The following is a 14,446-nucleotide window of genomic DNA, read 5'->3' as shown; positions in this document are numbered from 1 at the left end:
AGTAGCTGGAAAGCTGCCCAGCAGAAAAGGATGTGGGGGTGCGGGTCGACAGACAGCTGAATGTCAGCCACCAGTATGCCCAGGTGGTCAAGAAGGCCAATGGCACCCTGGCTTGTATTAGAAATAGTGTGGCCAGCAGGGCTAGGGAAGTGATTGTCCCCCTGTACTTGGCACTGATGAGGCCACACCCTGAGTACTGTGTCCAGTTTTGGGCCCCTCACTTCAAGAAGGACATTGAGGTGCTGGAGCATGTCCAAAGAAGGGTAACGAAGCTGGTGAAAGGTCTAGAGCACAGGTGTGAGGAGCAACTGATGTAACTGGGGTTGTTTATTCTGGAGAAAAGGAGTCACAGAGGGACCTTATTGTTCCCTACAACTACCTGAAAGGAGGTTGTAGTGATGTTGGTGTTGGACTTGGTGTTATCTGCTTTTCCTGGCTCTGTGTGTTTAAATATTGAATGTCTAGGGATTTGAAATGTTAACCCAGTCTTTAAGAACAAAACTTTGTGAAATTTTAAGGGTAACTCTAAGCAAACAGAAGGGAAACCTTTTTATTTTTCTCATTACACCATCTCAAAATTTATATACTTATGTGTTACTCTGCTTATCACAGAAACAACATACTATTCATGGTTTGAGAAAGTTAACTATTATCTTATATGGAAATATACTGGTCACAGTATATTATGGGTTATTATACACACATTTTTTTATATTATCACGCCCTTTTAAAAAAAAGGTACTAAGGAGTTGCCTGGGAACTACTAACCAGTCAGTCTTACCTCTGTGCCTGATAAGATCATGGAACATATTGGCCCGGAAGACATGTTGAAACATATGGGAAACAGGGAGGTGATTAGAGACAGCCAACATGGCTTCAGCAAGGGCGTGTCATGCCTAACTAATTTAGTGGCCTTCTACGATGGAGCAGCTGCACCAGTGGACAAGGGAAGAGCAACTGATGTTGTCAATGCTACAGATGTCATTTATCTGAAATCTTTGACATGGGCCCCCACAATATCCTTCTGTCTAAATTGGAGAGATGTATTCAATTGGTGGACTGTTAGATGGATAAGGAATTGGCTAATGGCTGCATTCAAAGTCAAGAACTCAATGTCCAAGTAGAAACCAGTAATGAGTGGTGTCTCTCAAGGGTCTGTACTGGGACCAGTAGTGTTTAGTATCTTCATCAATGACATAGCCAGTGGGATTGAGTGTGCCTGCAGCAAGTTCGCAGATGATACCAAGCTGAGCAGTGTAGTTGATTCACTTGAGGGAAGGAATGCCATCCAGAGGGACCTTGACAGGCTCAGTCTGTGTGAGCTTCATGAAGTTGAACAACACCAAGTACAAGGACCTGCACCTGGGTCAGGGTAATCCCCAGTATCAATACAGACTGTGGAATGAGTGGATTGAGAGCAGCCCTGCAGAGAAGGACTTGGAACTGGTGGATGAAAAATTGAACATGAGCTGGCAGTGTGTATTTTCAGCCCAGAAAGCCAATTATATCCTGGGCTGAATCAAAAAAGCGTGGCCAACAGGTCAAAGGAGATGATTCTCCCTCTCTACTTTGCTCTGATGAGACCCCACCTAGAGTAATGTGTGCAGATCTGGGGTCCCCAGTACAAGAAAAACATGGACTGTTGGAGTGGGTCCAGAGGAAGGCCATGAAAACAATCAGAGGACTGGAACACCTCTCCTATGAAGAAAGGCTGAGAGACCTGGGATCATTCATTGCGGAGAAGTCTCTGGAGAGACCTTATTGTGGCTTTTCAACATATATAAAAGGAGCTTATATAAAAAGACATATAAAGAGAGACTTTTTACCAGGGTCTGTATTGACAGGACAAGGGCCAATGGTTTTAAACTGAAAGAGAGTAGGTTTAGATTGGACATAAGGAAGAAATTTCTTATGATGAGGGTTGTGAGGCACTGGAACAGGTTGCTCAGAGAAGCTGTAGATTCCCCATCATTGGAAAGTGTTCATGATCAGTTTGGATGGGGCTTTGAGCAACCTGATTTAATGAAAGATGGCCATGGCAGGAGGTAGAAGAATTAGATCTAGATCATTCTATGATTCTGTTATTAGTAGTCAGTTAGAAACCTGGTTTCTTTCATATTACATGTTCAGTTGCAAGCAAAAATAATTTTGCTTTGGCAATTCTTTGCAATTGCTGTATACAACTTCCTCACAACGGGAAGTGGAGGGGCAGGCACTGATCTCCTCTCTGGCAACCAGTGACAGGGCCCGTGGGAATGGCACTAAATTGTGTCAGGGTAGGTTTAGGTTAGATATTAGAAAACGATTCTTCACTCAGAGGGCGATTGGGCACTGGAACAGGCTCCTCAGGGTAGTGGTCACAACACCAAGCCTGACAGTGTACAAGAAGCATTTCGACAATGCTCTCAGGCACATGGGTATATCCTGTGCAGCCAAGAGTTGGACTTGATGATCCTCATGGGATCTAATATTCTAACTCTGAATTGATTCTGTAATTTATTTGTTTGAAAATCATATTTCTTCCTATAACAAATAGCAATACAAATGAGAATGGCTGTCCAGTAGTACCAGCCTTCAGACAAAGAGAACTTGAACTGCAAGTATACCTAGCTGCTGCTTGATTTGTAATTACATTTATGATGCTTTTTGCTCTCTCCAAGGTGTTTTAAAAGGTAGTTACCAAACTGAACTTTATTATGTAGGTTTTTTAAGCATATTTTTAAGTGACTGAAGTTTTTCACTTAATTGTGCAAATGTAAATGTTATTATAATGATTTATAGGCAGAAAGTGAAATTAACTGTGTAGTTAAACATGAATGGTATTATTTTACCTTTTTCAACTTTAATTTTTTAACTTCAGTAGAAGTTGATTTTATTCTGTGAGGGTGCCTTAAAATGGAATTAGGATTCATTAAAACTAAATAATTGCATGCAAAACAAAGTCATTTTCATTGTGCCTAAGAACCAGGTCTCTCATTTATTCAGGATAAAACTTTACTGAGACTATTATAGGTTTTTTTAAAATTAAGACTTGAGCAAGAGTATTTGAACATGTATTCAAGTTTCTGTGGAAAATTAGAACCAACTCTGCCGTTAAGTTCTAGTTACGTTCCTCTTAACTAGAAGAGATTAGCATTTCTATAATACTCCTAACTTTGACAACACAGATTGTGAATGCAGAGTGACCTCCTTGATCAGGTTAAATCATCACAGAAGTTAAGTTTAACAAAAGATACTGTAGAACTCTGCTAAGATTTTCATGGAGTATGAAAGTCTTGAGGTGGGACAAGCTGTCGAAGGAATTATACGTCTTGGTTTTAATAGAATTATGATTGTATCTTCAGCATTAGTAACTTTATATACTGTTTTTATTATTCTTTAAGACTCATGAGGACTTCACTGATAAGATTACTATTTGTGTCTTTTGGATCTCTATCATACATGGGCTGCTCTTTGAGCTTTCATTGGTCCTAGAGACATTTTTCTTTGATCACTGTCACTAATCTAAGGATGGATGTTGTTTTCTGCAACTGATTTTTTAAGCATGCTAGTGATGTGTATATTGCCATTTAAATGAACTGTAGTATCACTGGTAACTAATCCAGAAATTTATTTTGTAATTAGCTAACATTTGTGAAAATTCAATCAGGCAACCCACTTTAGGATTGAATATGTGTATTGTAACATGCTAAAATAAAGATAATATACATTTATCACCAATGTAATGTCATAACATTCATGTTTCTTCATATTGACATCAACTTGACATCAACTGTCAAGTTACTGTTTTGGGGGGTTTTAACTCAGTGGAATAAAACTTGTGTAACACTTTTATTGGGTTGAAACTGTCAATTAGCTTACATGGCTGTTTATCAGAGCAACTGCCATTCACCAGAAGGAATCTTTCTGTGCAAGTTGGCATAAAAAAATGAGGAAGGGTAAAAAGTATATTTCATTTATTGTCTGCTTTAAAGAGTGTTACTTCTGTTGCTGTGACCTTTGCATATAATTTTTCTTGTGTTATACTAAAAAGGAATGTTAGAAGAATATTGTCGCTACCATGCGTCTTTAAAAACACTTGAAGTCAAAGATACCTGTAAGTGCAGAGGGAAGCAAAACTTCCTTCAGGTGACAACACAGGTTGGGGAAAACAGAATTTTAATCAACCACCACTAATGTTTCCACTGACTTCTTCCTCCTGGGGCAAGGGAATTAGGTTTACTGTTCTGCAGAGAGCAACAATTTAGCAAAAGTATATAATACTATTAGGTGACATTGCTCTTTGAGACCTGATTTAGGGTTTTAACAAGCAAGTTTTACTTTTGATGTTCAGTGTAGCAATGGCTAAAATAGTTCTTTTGGCTCAAGCAAACTAGTTTTAGAAGCTACTGTTATGAAAGCAACCTTATACAAAATGTTGCAAGTGTTCCACTACTTTTCAGTGTGGGTTTTTTTCCATTTTCCAGTGCAATGGAATATACTTTATACCCTAATTTGAATAAGATGCACTAAGCTGTGTATGTTAGAATTTAATGTATCTTATATTAATATATAATAATAATATATTGCCTTCTTAAAGCATGCAGCTCTTGTCTAGAGTAGAATTTTGAGTATGTACTTGTTTAATGTTATGTTTGTATCTGTGTACAGAAAGCATAGAAACAATGTTGGACCAAGCAAACCTATTTCTCAGCCACGAAGAAACATTGTAGGCTGCAGAATACAGCATGGCTGGAGAGAAGGGAGTGGACCTGTAACACAATGGAAGGGCACAGTTCTTGATCAAGTTCCTGTAAATCCCTCTCTCTATCTTATAAAGTATGATGGATTTGATTGTGTGTATGGACTAGAACTGCACAAAGATGAAAGAGTTTCAGCACTTGAAGTCCTTCCAGACAGAGTTGGTAAGAGGTTTCTTTCCTATATGCATATGTTGTCAGAACATTTAAATTTTTTTAAATTACTTTTCATCACATGATAATCTAAATGCTCTGTTTATTTTGTTTTATTTCACAAAGTTTTGATGATATCAGAGAGATTAGTGCTGTCTCTTGTCTTTAAATGGTATGCAGAAAATTCTGTGGTTTGTCTTTTTTAGAGTCATATCCCTAACAAGCATATGTACATTAGCATCAATATTTCTATTAAAATTTGAACTCTGAGCCAGCTGAGAAATGTCCTGGCTATGTTGTCTTGTGTGTGTTTGCCAGTAATTATTTGTTTGGTTGGAGTGTTTGTTTCATGTGATTTCCCTAGGTATTAATACAAGCGGAAGGAAAAAAGCATTTTCTAAGTGAAATGACTAGTATCAAGGCTTTATTGGTTTTTTTATAATTAGCATTGGATTATTAAACTGCAGGTTTTTCCAAACTATAAAGTTCAAAGTTTACCCTACTAATTGCTTATTTCTGAATGGAATAAATTCTTGTTTTTCCAGACTGCAAAGAAGTAACAGTCTCTAGAATGGGGTTAGGGGGAACCAAACTGAACGCCTTCATTAATAACTTCATACAGCTGCTCTGTGATTTAACCTCTCTTCCTCCTCTCCCCCCACAATACAAGTATTTAAAATACAGATGCTATTCTTTGCTGTGGTCTATATTGGTCTCCCTTTACCTTGCATTATGATAGTTTGATTGGTGGCAGGGAGGGGGCAATGATGGAAAATGTCGATACAGAGTGTTAACATGATAAAATAATTCTTCAAGTTCTGCAGTTCTTTGTTCTTCAACTCTCTGAAATGGGCATTATTTGTTTTGTATGTGAATTGACTAACTTTCAAACAAATTTATTCATGAATCTGGATAAAGATTATTTTTTACAAAAACTTATTTCTGTACTTTTTGAATGGACATACTTATGAACTGCTACCATTTCAGCTTCATCTCGAATTACCGATGCCCACCTGGCAGACACTATGATTGGCAAAGCTGTGGAACATATGTTTGAGACAGAGGATGGCTCAAAAGATGAATGGAGGGGGATGGTTTTGGCTCGAGCTCCTATTATGAACACATGGTTTTATATTACCTACGAGAAAGATCCTGTCTTGTACATGTACCAACTCTTAGATGACTATAAAGAAGGTGACCTTCGCATTATGCCCGATTCCAGTAAGTAGAACAGTTACTTTTTTCTTCTGGAAAGTGGCATCTCTCTTTGTATTATTGTATGGCTTATGAGTTATGTATGGAAAAGAGAGTTGGCAAACACAGATCTTTTTAAGTATCAAAACTAGCAAAGGTTACAGCACAACTGAAAATACATCTGTATTAAACAATTTCTGAAATATTTTACTTGAATCAGTGGTGAAATATGCAATAAATACTGGGAAATCCTTTTCCGTATTAATTCCTAATTTTGATAAAAAGATGCATACTATTGTGGAAGAGATTGCACTTAGATTCTTTTTTACACTGACAAACTAGAAGCCTTTAATTGTTATTTTCTTATAGAAGTGTCACAAATCAAGAGCCATCTCAAGGAGTTGTATTTCTGAAGCAGTTCTTTTAAGGATAATGTTTTGGGGCTAACTAAAATAGGTTAATTTAGTTTGGGTAGGCATCTTCAATTTGGAAAGCTTTTGAATAGTTTCTTGGAAGAAAAAAACTCACTTTGAAAATGCCTTTTCTCTCACATGTTTAAACACATAAATGAAAAAGATTTCAATAGGTTATGAAGAATAGTTTTTCTTCCTTTCTTGAAGTGAAAGTTATTGTCTTCTTTCCTATAAATATTTTCACAGAATTAGTGTTCAAGGGGTTTTAGTTAATACAAAAAAGAAAAGGAGAAAAAAGATTGTTAAGAATTTTGTACTCTCATTTTTGTCCTGTGCCTCAAAAGCACTTCTCTGACAGAGGCAATTTTGGCTTTAAAGTAAATCATTCATTCAATAGCCAAACACTCATTATGCAATGCACTACATAAATATTATTTAAAATTAATTCACTGGGTTTCTGAGACTGTCTTCCTTCAGCTCTAGAACTGGCTGAGTAAACAAGCAGCACTTATTTGCATAACCTCTGTAGTAGTCTGATGGTTTTAGGGGTTTTTTTCCAGCATAACAGAAAGCAACATATCTGTTGGCTTGAGAGGGAGCCACAAATGTTAATGGAAAAACTGACCTTCCTATTCATGAAAAACCAAATAAAGCAAGCTCTTTCAGAGCTGGCACTGCAAAATGCCTTGCAATTGCTTTTTAAATTCTGTTTTGCTTTCTTCCATCTTCAAAAATAAGTTAAAATACTTATGTTTTTCATATTTAAGAATTAAGTTGTTAATGTGTTCTTCTTTTCCTGAGACTATCTATTGTGGGTCCCTTCCAACTCAGGATATTCTATGATTCTATGATTACTTACCTCTGTTTCTAACACACTCCAAACTATGAGCTACCTTCCCTGAATTTGGATCTTTTACAGACAATGTGAATTGTTTCTTTAAGGATACTTCTAGGTCGATTTTGCCAGAAAAGCAAATAATATAGTTAAACTTCTCAACATTATCCATTCTAGTGTGAAATTGAAAGCTCCTTTTAACAGCATTATTGATTAAGGAGGTTGCACTTAGCTTGGAAGATGTGGTTTTGTTGCAATGGCATGTTTGCATTAACATTTTGGATAGTTTGTGAATTCTAGCACATTTGCCTTTCTGTTAAAGACAGTGCCTTGTTCTGCTGGGGGCTTAAATTCCATTATCTACAAACATGTTTTGTAATTGGTGTGTAAACCTTCATGTCAAAAGATTTACTTTTCTAACCAATTGAAGTGCTATTTTTTACTTCATAAAATTGAAGACGGTATTGCCTAAAAAAATAAAATCTGTGTCTACTCTCTTAGAAGCATGGTAATAGTTAGGTGCTTGTCTGAACAAGTCAACTTGTTTTAGACATACTCTGCATTTCAAACTTGCGATTGTTTCTTAACTTTTAAAGAAGTCTCTGCAGTTTTATATATTGGAAAAAATCCATAAAATGTCTACCAAAGTCCATTGTATTTTCATATTACAGATGATTCACCTCCTGCAGAACGAGAGCCAGGTGAAGTTGTGGACAGCCTGGTAGGCAAACAAGTGGAATATGCCAAAGAAGATGGCTCAAAACGGACTGGCATGGTCATTCATCAAGTTGAAGCCAAACCATCTGTCTATTTCATCAAGTTTGATGATGATTTCCATATTTATGTTTATGATTTGGTGAAGACATCCTAGATGTCGTCATGAACTTCTGTCAAATTTGTGGAACTATTAAATTTAAAATTTGTAGACACAGACTTGACTGTTTTTCAGTTAAACAAAAGCTTAAATGTCCCTGCGAACCCACAATCTCTGCCAGCAACTCTTTTGTTCTGAATAATACAAGTTTATGTGAACATGGCACATCTTGTGTAAGAGAACTCCTTTTCTTGAAGGAAGTTGATATATTTGGGTGGTAGGGAGTGCAAAGAACAGTTGCAAATTCAAGCTGTGTGAAGTCAATCTAGTATTGTAATCTAGATTTTTTCATAGGTTGATTTTTTCTTAAACCTTGCATCACCTGTTCAACTGCCACATGCAAGTGTAGTTTGCTATTTTCCATATGCCTTCTTTTGCACCATTAAATTTAATTTCTTGGCTACTGGCAGTCCTTGTTTTCTGGGTTGGTACAGAGGTGACTCTTGAAAGGTTTAAATAGTTTGTGCAGCAGTAAGGAGTGTCTAACCCAAGTAACACCAATTTACTGTGTTTCTACACTTTATTGCAAATTACGCTTTTTAAGAACTTGCATTACATGGAAATACTTGTGCATTTTTGCTAGTCACAGGGCAGTAGGATATCAAGTGTTTGACTTATGCACCTTTCACTGAAAAGGCTTTAACCTATAAAAATATATTTAATCTTTATAACCAGTTAATTAGAAAATGCAGGCTAAGGACCTGTGTTTGCAAGTTGTAGGAACCAGTAAAATACACACAACAAAGCTGCCTTTAATCCTAAATGTTGTACTCTGTTTTGTTATACACATTTCATAGCAGAATGCAAGTGCTTGGTGCCACAGTATATAATGCTACTTAAGAAGACTTTAGACTACACATTGGCAATCAGTAGTCTCTCATTTAATATCAGAACCTAGCAACCTGGATGTTTGTGTGTGGACTTAAAAAACTAGTAGTAGTTAATCTTTTACATGGTAAATACAAGTTTATGGAGGTGGGGGAGTCCTTTTATACTGAGAACCTCCTTTAGAGAAGGAGAAGCATTTGTTGCCTTCTGCTCAGTCTGCTGTATTCCTTTGCTTTGTTTTGTGATGGGATTTGCTATTGTTTTTAACCATTTTGGTTCAAGAAGGCATCTTTTCAATGTATTCTTTTTCTGGTTTTTCCACATAAGGAGTGTCCAGACAAATCTACAGTTTAAACCTGTTGTTGCCTTTTGTGGTGTACTTGCTTTGAGGTATGCCGTTAACATTAATTTCATTCTATGAACACTAGAGCTTTGCATGCCAGTGGTGTACTATCTAATAAGAGCTATAGACAGTCTCAGTGGTTCAGTCATCTGCATTAGATTGTGGATGTAAATAGCAGCCCACAACAGCAGAATCCTTTCACAGTTTTAATCTCGCAAGATAGTTGTAAATCAAGGTTAGGGTATTTGTTGTTTTTTAAAGTATAGCAACTTTTAAAAGCATTGTAATTGTAACAAGGATCAGCACAGCAACAAAATTGTCATGTTAAAGAAGAGTTCTACAAGCCTCAAAGCACTGCTTCACAGAAATATAATATGTGAAGAATGTGAATACAGTCAATGCTATTGATGGAAAGAAGGAATACATAGATATCCAACTGTATGATGTTAGTGAAAGGATGCAGGAGAGGTACTGTTAATAACCTTTATTTTGGGTGTTATTGATATCAAAGACTCAGTGGTTTAAGTCCTTTTCTGTTCATTTTTTTTGCCTAATTTCATATTTTAGCCTTAAGGCTTGTGCCTCATTATGCTGTTAAATGGTAATACTGTATAAATATGGTATCTTAATTCTTTGTTCCTTGCTACTATATTGCATTATGTCCTGTATTTCATCATGGGCAACCAAAGGCAGGCTATTGTCTTTCAGTTCACAACTTCTCAATCCAGTCTTTAAGCACTAAGTATCTGAGTCAGTAAATTTTCATTGTGTTTTGAACAAAATTGAGCAGATTTGCAACACAGTGCTTTCATCCTGCAGATCTGTTATGTGCTTTCTATTGACTCTTAAGAGTCCTGCATGTAAATCTCAAAGCTGAGCCTGGCTCCATGAGCCCAAGTTGATATTTGTGGCACAAGAATGAGTGTATTGATTACACACAAAATACAACAAATTTTGGGCTTTACATCTAAGGATGTAACAACGAGGTCTGTTTTAAAATATTTGAGGTTTAGGTCTACTGGAACATTTTTAGCATTAGGCTTGCATTTGTGGGGTTTTATGTAAGCCACTCTAATACACCACATATTTTGCTAATTAGAATATAATCTATACAGTATATGCTTTCAAATTTTATGGTTTTTTTTAGATGTCCCCATTGTCTGTTGCATGGGTTTTTTCTTTTAATTTTTTTTTCTTAAGGTATGGGGGGGGTGGTTTTGTGGTTGCTTTTAAATAGCTTAAACCACCTTTTTGAGACTTGAGGCTAATTCCACTCCCTGCCATCTGCTTTGAGCTTTATTTTAGGCTCATATTTCAGATCTGCATGCAGTGCTTGCATTACCCTAGTAACTACACATTGGTCCCTTGTTCTAGGGGTTCAACATTATTTTCCAAATTTATCATAGGTCTTGTGATAACACAAGCCATGGATTTTTGTCTAAAAGTTATTGGCCTCTCATTTATCTGCTGTAGTATTGTTGTATATTATGTGTGCATGATGTCAAGCTGCCATGTAAAACTTTTAAAAAAGAAACAAAAAAAACCTTAAATGCAGGCCATCCTTTTTTGCATGCTTAGAAGCTTAGAACATTCAATGTAACAAACTGAAATTGCATGTTATAATGTTTAGGTTTGGGTTTTGTTCTGTTTTTACTTTGTGTTCTGTTTTTTGTGAATTTGCTTATTGTGCTGTTTGAATGGTTGTAAGTAGGATTAAATGCACTGGTGAGGCAAACAGTGCCAACGGAAGGTAATTTTCCAGTTGTATATGTTATACAGCATTTGAAGGGACCATGTATTCTGTTCAAGAATAAATAAAATCAGAATTGATAAGTAAAACACAGAATATTTTTTTAAATGCCAAACCCTAAACTAAGTTGGAATACATAAAGACTGAAATACTTTGGGGGAAAATCCTATTTATTACAATAGGTATAAATCTTCTTTAAATTAATTATTTAAAATGGAGGCTTTATCTTCAAATAGAATAAATTACAGTTGCTTCAAAGGAAAAAAAGCATTATGGTGAAAAACAGTTTCTGGTTCCTTGAAAATGTTGTGCATTTTGTATTTTACATCATTAGTGCAATTTGGATGGTTCTTGGTATGTGTATAGTTCAAAGGTCTTCGTGTTCACATTTTAAAATTAGGTAGTGACTTCATCTTTAGAGCTTGGTTTCATTATTTTTATTTTCTTTGCATTTAGAAATATGAACACTTTAAATCTGTTACTTAATTCTGTAAGTAATTTTTATAATTATGATGTAACTCTATCCTTAAAACATTTAAAATAAATCCTTTATGTGCAATTCACGACTGTAAATTTTATTCTCATGAGCAAAATGTACTGATGTGACGTCAGATTGTGAAGAAGTAGTTTCTTCGGTATTTTAATTAAAAAGGACTTAGCATTTTAAAGTTGTGCCATGTGTGCTGGTATAATACTGTAAGTATTATAAGTAAGTTTGCTTGCTAAGTCAAATATTTGTGGGGTTTTTTTCTCCATTTAAATATGAATTTCAATAAGATGGAATTTGACTGGGGTAAAGCACAATGCTTAAATTGTATTTCACTGAAAGCAGAAATGTTTCTCCTCAGGGAGGAGGCATCTGTGAGGAAACCTCTTATTTCCAGAATGCACTATAGCTCACACTGTTAGCAGTAGTTCAGCAGCAGGGAACGGTAGAAGTGTTTGTCAGTGCTTAGCTGATAGATTTGTCTGCTTTGAATTAATGTGTTTAGCTAAAATTGGAATTTTAATTTACTCCGTTAAAAAAAAATAGGTGGAAGTTATCCAAAGCTAGAGGTGATGTAACTTCAGATTGTAAAAAGCATCTTCAGTATTTTAATTAAAAAGGACTACAGTGCTGTGAATTTCCTTGAAACACATTAAGTTTTTCATACTAATGCATGCACACTTAATTATTTTATGTCATTAAAGGTAAATTACCAAGTCTGAATACTGAAATAATGAGATTTTCTTTATTCCTCCCTCTAATTATATGGGAGAAAATCATATGTGACTACCCCAAAATATGTTTTTGGCACCCAGCTGCCAACACCCCTGGACAGTGGGGAAGGAGTGCACCCTCAGCAAGTTCACAGATTATGCAAAACTGGGAGGAGTGGCTGATAGACCAGAGGGTTGTGCTGCCATCCAGAGGTACCTTGACAGGCCAGAAAAATGGACTGACATGAACCTCATGAAGTTCAACAAGGGGAAATGCCAAGTCTCACATCTGGGGAGAAACAACCCCATGCACCAGTACGTGATGGGGTCTCACCAACTGGAAAGTAGCTTTGCAGAAAAGGACTGTATGTGTGTAGTGTCCTGGTAGACACCAAGCTAAACGTGAGCCAGCAATGCGTCCTTGTGGCAAAGAAGGCTAACAGTATCCTGGGCTGCATTAGGATATTGTTGCCAGAAAGCTGGGGAGGGGGGATCCTTCCCCTCTACTTAGCACTGGTGAGGCTGCATCTGAAGTACCATGTCCAGTTCTGGGCTCCCCAGTACAAGAGAGTCATGGATATACTGGAGAGAGTCCAGCGAAGAGCCACAAAGATGATTAAAGGAATGAAGCATCTCTCCTCTGAGGAGAGGCTGTGTCACCTGACTTTATGGGGACAGACAGGTTCTTTTGGAAATCCTTCACAGAATGATGATGAAACTAAGTTGTAGTTACAATTAAAACTTTATTTTTTAACCAGACTTTTATGATCAGCATAGAATGCTATGATCAGAGTAACACAGGTGTTTTAATAAGCAGAATCAGTGTAGCACAATTTTCTAAGTAGCATAGCACAGAATTTTATAGCACAGCTTAGCTTATGATTTCTAATCACTCTAATCTCTGCAGATCAGGTCAAATCTTAATACATGACTTGCCATATCAATATAACAATTATAATCTAAGCTTGAAAGATTTAAAAGATCACAAGTCACTCAATCCTCAGTAGAAGCAGATGACATTGGAGGCATCCCTGACCACCAGAGGATCACAAATTTTGCCATCCAGCAGCAGTTTCAATCCAAGTCCCACTTAGGACTTTTAACTGCTTGAATTTTTACACAGTACTGTGTGTGCTGCTAAGCTTCCCTGTTCTGTGTTGGAGTCACCACCACCTTATTGGCCAGGTGCCTGAGACCTTCAAGGCCAGTAAGGAGGGGAGTAGTTGGCCTGGCACCCAGGAACCTGGGAACTGATAGGGAAGGGGAGAAGTTTGCCTGGTGCACAGGACCTTTGAGGTCTGATGAGGGAAAAGGGGACAAATACGTGACCGGTTCAGTCACAGAGAATGACTATTTGCCTAATGGCATTAGTTATGCTATCCATATTGCCAGGGATCAGGATTAGGTGGCCACACTGAGAGAACTGGTGCTGTTTAGCCTAGAAAAGAGAAGGCTCAGAGCAGTTCATGTGGAGGAATTTTGTAAGATGCGCACCATAGTCGCATGCCAACCCATTGGCAACGATAATCCAGAAAAACAACGGGTCACCAGCAGTGGATGCAGTGGTTTGCCAACTCCATGAATATGAAGATAATTATCTCTTCCTCCCTTGTCTAATCTGGGGGAAAACTGTCCAAAAGGTGTGAAAAACTGTTCTGGGAGTTCCAGCAACACTGAGATGATACGTCCTACTCCCTGCCTGTATGGACGCGCACCTCAGTTGTTAACAGTAGGTGTTCTCTTGCAGCCAGGACAGGATGGGCTCGTCTGTCTGGCGGGTGAATTCCCTCCTCAGCTCACGCAGCTCCCCCAAGGATAGAGAACGAATGATGACCTCTTCTGCTGGGCATGAAGGTCCTGCCACATCCTCGTCAGTCGCTATGCGGACTGATTTGCTCTTCTGAAAGGGGCAACTGCTACTAGTTTAGTCTGTTCTGGTTCAGTGACGGTTTGTGGGGAGATGCTGATGGTGCCTTTGGTTTCTTCCTCCTTCTGAGGATGATGTGCCACACCAAGCGTTCTGACTTTAAACATGTTATACATGGTACAGGCTGTAGAGAGAAGGCAAAGCAGAACCAACAACAAGTTTGTGCCATCCTTGACATCCAGAGAGAACT

General features: G+C 37.4%; 1 protein-coding gene across 1 annotated transcript in view; it reads left to right on the top strand.

Moving 5' to 3' along the window:
• The window catches only part of LOC103799542 (spindlin-Z), a 14,270-nt gene extending 5,827 nt beyond the window's left edge, over window positions 1-8,443 (top strand). The window contains exons 2-4 of the mRNA XM_009071873.1: window positions 4,651-4,904; window positions 5,880-6,113; window positions 8,006-8,443. Coding sequence (XP_009070121.1) covers window positions 4,651-4,904; window positions 5,880-6,113; window positions 8,006-8,205 — 688 coding nt within the window. The 3' untranslated portion in view covers window positions 8,206-8,443. The remainder of the gene's footprint in view (window positions 1-4,650; window positions 4,905-5,879; window positions 6,114-8,005) is intronic.
• The last annotated feature ends 6,003 nt before the right edge of the window (window positions 8,444-14,446 follow it).

Source organism: Acanthisitta chloris, unplaced genomic scaffold, assembly GCF_000695815.1.
Source record: "Acanthisitta chloris isolate BGI_N310 unplaced genomic scaffold, ASM69581v1 scaffold12310, whole genome shotgun sequence".
Classification (NCBI taxonomy): Eukaryota; Metazoa; Chordata; class Aves; order Passeriformes; family Acanthisittidae; genus Acanthisitta; species Acanthisitta chloris.
Note: the sequence above shows the minus strand (reverse complement) of the source record. Positions and strands in the feature narration are given on the sequence as shown.